At 33.3% G+C, this 6,848-nt stretch overlaps 2 protein-coding genes across 2 annotated transcripts; one reads left to right on the forward strand and one right to left on the reverse strand.

The window, feature by feature from the left end:
* Nucleotides 391-2,181, forward strand: LOC109344939 (probable nucleoredoxin 1). The gene is made up of 3 exons (XM_019583662.1): nt 391-502; nt 895-1,374; nt 1,463-2,181. Exons 1-3 carry the CDS (start codon nt 431-433, stop codon nt 2,054-2,056), a joined length of 1,146 nt encoding a protein of 381 aa, XP_019439207.1. The 5' UTR covers nt 391-430; the 3' UTR covers nt 2,057-2,181.
* LOC109344943 (ADP-ribosylation factor 2) lies at nt 3,468-6,848 on the reverse strand. The gene is made up of 7 exons (XM_019583666.1): nt 6,758-6,848; nt 5,906-6,075; nt 5,197-5,267; nt 4,959-5,078; nt 4,152-4,270; nt 3,985-4,066; nt 3,468-3,725 (listed from the first exon to the last, which is right to left on the reverse strand). Exons 2-7 carry the CDS (start codon nt 6,051-6,053, stop codon nt 3,720-3,722), a joined length of 546 nt encoding a protein of 181 aa, XP_019439211.1. The 5' UTR covers nt 6,054-6,075; nt 6,758-6,848; the 3' UTR covers nt 3,468-3,719.

Raw genomic sequence — 6,848 nt, forward strand, 5'->3', positions numbered from 1 at the left:
TTTTTTAATGAAAATGACTTAAATTTTCCAAAATGTTAATTTGAAAGATCAAACACACAACTAATACATTTATTTGTACTTCTAAAATATACATGATCTATCTACCACTACATGATACATTCTGTTTTGACAAATGATATAAATAAAAGTAGTATCTTTCTTAATATTTCAACATTATTATTATATATATAATCTTTGATATGTATATACGGTTTAATTAATAAACCAAAGTTTAAACCGGTATATACCCTCATCGGTTTCATGACAAAAACCATGCTATAACACTTACTAATAAAATATTCAATCAGTTTATGTTAATCATCCTTCATAGTTGTCTCTGAAAGCAACTGTATAAAAACTTTATAGTAAAATACTATATATATATAACTCAAATAGCTTCATTTTATTCTATGTTTTTGTTCTGACTAAGATGGCAAACGATGTTGAATCTCTCTTCTCTACTACCAACAGAGACTTTCTTATCAGTAACAATGATCATGAGGTACCTTTTTTCTTTTCATTTTTGATTTTTCATGGTTTCTGTTTTTTGTGCCATTGGAAATAGTTTAAGTTAGTTCATTTGTTATGGTATGATTTTGTCAACCCATTTTGTCAAATGTTCATAAACTCGTATTTTTTCCATATATCATAGCTTTTAATAACATTTTGGTCAATGGTTTCTTAATTTCTTATCTTCTTAGGAGAAGAGAGAAAAAATAAGTGATCAACATGTTAATTTGCATTGATCTCATTCTTCTATGCTCTTTCTGTTTAGAATGTTTCCATATTATTGAATATTGTGTGTTATTTGATATTGTATTGAACCAAGAATCATATGTGCAATCATGTTGGTTGAAATTTGAAGTGTTGTTTCATATATTTTGAAATTTACAGGTCAAAATTGAGAGTTTGAAGGGAAAGAAAGTAGGTATATATTTTTCGTCATCATGGTGCGGTCCATGCCGAAAGTTCACCCCATTTTTGGTGGAGGTGTACAATGAACTAGCTCCAAAAGGTGACTTTGAGGTCATTTTTGTTTCAGCTGATGAAGATGATGAATCCTTTAAAGCATACTTCTCAAAGATGCCATGGCTTGCTATACCATTTTCTGATTCAGATACGCGCAATCACCTTGATGAATTGTTTGATGTTAAGGGAATTCCTCATCTTGTATTACTTGATGAAACTGGGAAAATTGTTACTGATTGCGGAACTGAAGTTATCCGTGAATTTGGAGTTGAAGGATATCCTTTTTCATCAGAAAGGATCCAAGAGTTGAATGATCAAGAAGAAGAAGATAAGAAGAACCAAACATTGACATCTATCTTGACCTCTCCTTCGCGAAATTTCGTTATATCTTCCCATGGGAAGAAAGTAAGCTAGTAACTTTCTATGTATAAGATAGCACTTTCCTTTAGTTAAATTCTATCTAAATTGTAGTTTTCCCTTTATTTACATGTAGATATTGGTCTCTGATCTTGAGGGCAAGACAATTGGTCTGTATTTCTCATTGACTCCGGACAAAGCATACGACGACTTTACTCCACGACTTGTAGAGGTTTATGAGAAGCTGAAGGCAGTTGAGGAGGAATTTGAGGTTGTGACGATACCCCTAGATGATGACGATGATGATGATGACGATGATGATGAAGAAGAAGAATCATTGAAGGCAGAGTTACAAAGTTTGCCTTGGTTATCACTGCCTTTGAAGGACCAGAGTTGTGAGAAGTTGGCTCGGTACTTTGAGCTATCAGCCATTCCCACATTGGTTATTATTGGGCCAAATGGGAGAACTCTTCACTCTAATGTTGTTGAGTTTATTGAGGAGCATGGGATTGATGCATACCCTTTCACTCCTGAAAAGTTTGATGAGCTCATTGGGATACAAAAGGCCGAAGATGCATCTCAAACACTGGAGTCGATTTTGGTGTCCGGAGACGAAGATTTGTCATTGGAAAAGATGGAGAAAGGGAAGGGAAGCAAAGATGATGCCAAGGAAGAAAAGAAGTCCAAAGATGAATGGGTTTGTGATGGTGAAGTCTGCTTTAAAGCCTAAAATCTATGGTTATATTTTGGTGATTGATGCATCATCTTCTTATGTATTGTAAGTTGTGAGTTATGTATAATAATTTGAATATTGAATGTGTGATATGAATGGTGATCTTGAATATATATGGTGAACATGTGTTGTGTGCTAATAGTTTTAATATTATGATTACATTATATTAACAAGTCTAAGGAATTCTCTTCTTCCAAGTGCTCTACAATGCTCTTGTCATCATACTCTAATCTCACCAACTTGTCTCTGTGATAAGTGTTACATTTATATCTATGCAAGTAATAAAAGTAGTGTCATTGGTATTCAACACTAAGTAGAGGTGCAAGAAATAATTTCCATTGAATTTGGTGCTTTCTTGATTGAAGAATAAGTAAACAGATTCTGTAATATTCAACCATAGGACTCCTCTATTGTACATAGTGATAGTTGATATGCTCAAACCGCAAGTGTACAATTGTGTCGAATAATAAAAGTCGTTCTTATCTACAGGGACTGACACGACACATCTTTGTGATTATGCTTAATTAGTTATTCTTCAACATTATTTGGTTTATTTAAATTATAAAATGAGATAAGGATTGAATAACTATAAATGAAAAGATAAATGAGATAGAAATTAAGATAGGTATATGTTGTAGGGGTTACCACTTGACTTTAAGGACTCCTTATTATTTCAATCCTTCCATGAAAATGTAGGGATGTGCGGATTAAAGGTCATGTACCTACTTTCGTGGTACAAGATTCAATTGGATCCCTTACATGATCTCCTATCTAATCTACCTCTGAGAATCCTAAAACTACTTTGTGATCTATGACTTAAACTTAAATTCTATATGTCCAATAGTTGGATTTTCCTCCCAATTCTTCGTCAATCTACCTAAGGCATTTGAACATATGGTTAGTAAATTCAACCATGTGAATTTTACTAGTGTGAAACATATATGCACCTTACACTCGCGTATAAATTTGTGACCTCATCGTCAATACACAACAACATTCATGTTACTCTAAAGATCCAGGTATCTGAGTTAAATAAGCATTTTAGTCCAAGAGTAAAGGCAAAACATGGAAATCACATTCGATTCTCAAAGTTATCAAAGCATTCCTCGTACCAAAACCGTTGCTCCCAGCAAGTACATACATCTAATATTTAAATCATTGGTTAGAGTAATTTGTTTAAATCTATTCGTTTGAATAACGATTCATTTACTTATTTGTCCTCAAGGATATTCGGTTTTGTCCTATAAGGATGCTATATATAAGAGTGGCACAAGAAAGGAAACAACTTTCCTGATCCTAATGCTGGAAATAGCATATAAACCATGCATATGATTGTGAGAATTACCCTTCTCATTTTTTGTGAGTATCATGCAATAACCTATAATATACTTGAGATATAAAACCAAAAAATAAAACAATGAAACTTAGAATGATTGGTGGCGCATTTAATTGGTATTCATTAGTTATAAACATTGAATCCAAAACCAATAGTATTAGACATCCCATTAAAACAAATCCCTATAATTATGGCCACCAATATGTCCTAAACCACAAAACATGAACATAAATCCAATTTGTCTCAAGACAGGATCAAAAATCAAACTATATAATATTCACCCCTGCATCCAGAATTACCAATCCACAAGACTCCACAAAAGCTTTAAGCCTGTAATCATAGTCATGGGAACAAAAAAGTACCTTCAGTATATGAATTGTGCTTTTTATATATACAAGGCAATGAACAAGTAACCTCAATATATTAAGAATATGAAAATTTAGAGTATACATCAAGATAAACACACAAATGCAAGCATAGATAGTATGGTGCACTTATGCTCTACCAATTTCCGTATAACAGAGCATTTTTTTAATCAAATTTTGCACAAGAAAGAAAGCAAGAACATAATCAATATATAGCTAGCTACCTTGTTCGCTATGTTGTTGGAAAGCCAGTCCAAGCCTTCATAAAGACCCTCACCAGAGGTTGCACAGGTGCTCTGGATGTACCTGAAAGAGACAGAAAAGCATGTTAGATCTTAACGAAACATATATCAACACCGGAAAACAGGGATATCGTGATCAGACTATTTACCAGTGGCGCTGTCTGAGAGAGTGGAGACCCAGCTTGTCAGTAATTTCAGCAGCATTCATTGCATTGGGAAGATCTTGTTTGTTAGCAAATACAAGCAAGACTGCATCTCTCAGTTCATCCTAAAAGGGTAATTAAAATAACACATTTCAAACATTGTCATTTCATCATAAGGATATATGAAATAGAAGGCAAAGGATTAAGGGTGGTAAGGTTTTTTGTGCTAATGATTCTTGTCGTGTTCGTTATGAACATTTAAGGTGAAGCAAAGAAGGCCAATTAATAAGAACTAATCTTCTGAGGCGCTTACTAGTAAGAACTCCACAAGATATTTTCATGGTGTTATCAAGAACAAGAGCTATCACATGTACTACAAAACCAGTAAAAACAGGTCAATTAGTAAAGCAATCATGAATATAAATGCTTTATATCCCGAGTTCCTTATCCCAATGGGCAAGTGATCATCACATGCTAGACTAATTATCACAGTTAACAACATAGTATCAGCAGCAGCAGCATAGTCAGATCAATAGCATATACAGAAGATTGCTGAATGCTTTCTCTGAAACAGTTCAATCCTTCCACAAATCTCAACAAAAATTATGAATATTTATTTTATTAGACCAAGGGAAAGGAATCTTTGCCATAGAATCAATATGGAAAGAACTATCTTTCTTAGCAGACAATCCCAGTGGTCTCTGATCACTATACTAGAGAGAAAAAGTCCCTCTAACTGCAGATGAATAACTGATACCATAAATACAAGGATCCTATGAGCAAGAAAAAGCCCAGCTAAACTTAATATTTTACCTCATTCAACATCCTATGCAACTCATCTCTGGCCTCAACAACTCTGTCCCTGTCATTGCTGTCAACGACGAATATAAGACCCTGTGTGTTCTGGAAGTAATGCCTCCACAAGGGACGAATCTGCAACATAAAACATAAGCATTCAGCCACTGACCTCCATCCAAGGCATATAACTCAAAAAACCATAATGCTTTTATAAAAAAAAATTAAAGAACACTTCAAGAATCAAATTTTGCACCTTGTCCTGGCCCCCAACATCCCAAACAGTGAAGCTAATATTCTTGTATTCCACAGTCTCAACATTGAACCCTAAAATATATGAGAATTAACAATAAATCAATGCATATAACAGCAGCAAAAAGTGTCTGCAACAGCAACCTGATTATCTGTAATTTCCATCAATAACAAAATGATAATAAATAGAGAACTTAAGAAACAAAGGGAACCGGCAATCTAATCTGTTAATGATTCATGGGGAAAAAGTTTTTCAAAACTCAAAAGTAACATGAGTTGATGAAGAATAATTATAACAAGTCAAGTTACTTCAGTGTTTCACATCAAGCATCACATATTTAGGGCCCGTTTGTAATTATAAACAAAAAAGTGTTGCTTTTCTTACAAGCTAAAAATAGTAAAAGCACCCTCATTCGAAGGACAAATAAATGGGCCATTAAGCAGCCTCTGATGTAACTAATATATTTTAAGATCAAAGATCTTAGTTCTCACTTCTCAAGGTTTCTCTACATATTTAGCCACCTATGATTCATATTGAAAGTTAAAAGCTCAATGACCACAGCCCCTCAAATCAGTTATTACGAAGACAATTCTACAAGATGTTTCATGGTAACAATAACTAATAAACTAACATTAATATCCCTCCCTATAGATTAAGAATTACATTGCATAGTATTATATTGTAAAGAAGAAGCAAAAATGAAGAAACTTACCAATGGTAGGAATTGTTGTAACAATCTCTCCAAGCTTGAGCTTGTACAGAATGGTGGTCTTACCAGCCGCATCGAGACCAACCATGAGAATACGCATTTCCTTCTTGGCAAAAAGCCGACTGAAAAGCTTAGTGAACGTCAGCCCCATTTCTGCTTCAGCTTAAGGATCCCTACATTTTCAAAATCTAATTTATTATTAACTAAATCATTTTATTCAACTAAATAAGTTTTTACAAAAAAACACAAAAGTGAAACCAATTGGATCCAATTCCTTCCATTCAAGCAAACAAAATCAGAATATCCTAAATATATCATTTTATTAAACTAAATAAATTATAAAAAAAAAAGCACAAAAGTGAAACCGATTGAATCAAATTCCTTCCTTTCAATCAAACAAAATCAAAATTTCCTAATATATCATTTTTATTAAACTAAATAAATTAAAAGAAAGAACAAAAGTGAAACCGATTGAATCAAATTCCTTCCATTCAATCAAACAAAAACAGAATTTACATATCATCAATGCCAACAAAATCGTCCAGATCTCAAGCATTTTAATTAGCGAAACAAATCGCACGGAATAAAATTACTAAATTAACAAGTGGATCACATAAAGAGAACGATCTGAAACATTTCGATCACGAAACACTCCTCAGATAAGACGAAATGAAAGCGTGAATAACCGTAACAAGAGAAAGCATATACAAGCACATACATAAAATGATTCGAAATTCAATTACGATTCGCATAAAAAAACAACAAAATCACGGAAGTCTCATGAAATCGAAATGAAAATCGATTATTGAGAATGAAAAAAAAAAGAGAATTAGGATTTGAGAAAATTGAGAATACCTTTTGGGATCTGAGAACAGAGAACGTAGAGAGAGAAAGAGAATGAAGAATGGTTTTCAACGACGCGAAATGAGAGAGAGATTTTAATTTT

The sequence above is a fragment of the Lupinus angustifolius genome, chromosome LG04 (genome assembly GCF_001865875.1).
Source record: "Lupinus angustifolius cultivar Tanjil chromosome LG04, LupAngTanjil_v1.0, whole genome shotgun sequence".
Classification (NCBI taxonomy): domain Eukaryota; kingdom Viridiplantae; phylum Streptophyta; class Magnoliopsida; order Fabales; family Fabaceae; genus Lupinus; species Lupinus angustifolius.

What these genes read in the sequence shown, in the direction of transcription:
- LOC109344943 (XM_019583666.1), bottom strand. Translation starts at nt 6,053, where the DNA reads ATGGGGCTGACGTTCACTAAGCTTTTCAGTCGGCTTTTTGCCAAGAAG. An exon ending in TGCATAGGATGTTGAATGAG is followed by an intron (nt 4,271 to 4,958) that starts GTAAAATATTAA and finishes TTACCCTTTTAG; the next exon opens with GATGAACTGAGAGATGCAGT. An exon ending in TCTCTCAGACAGCGCCACTG is followed by an intron (nt 4,067 to 4,151) that starts GTAAATAGTCTG and finishes TGTCTCTTTCAG; the next exon opens with GTACATCCAGAGCACCTGTG.
- LOC109344939 (XM_019583662.1), top strand. Translation starts at nt 431, where the DNA reads ATGGCAAACGATGTTGAATCTCTCTTCTCTACTACCAACAGAGACTTT. An exon ending in TCAGTAACAATGATCATGAG is followed by an intron (nt 503 to 894) that starts GTACCTTTTTTC and finishes TGAAATTTACAG; the next exon opens with GTCAAAATTGAGAGTTTGAA. An exon ending in TATCTTCCCATGGGAAGAAA is followed by an intron (nt 1,375 to 1,462) that starts GTAAGCTAGTAA and finishes ATTTACATGTAG; the next exon opens with ATATTGGTCTCTGATCTTGA.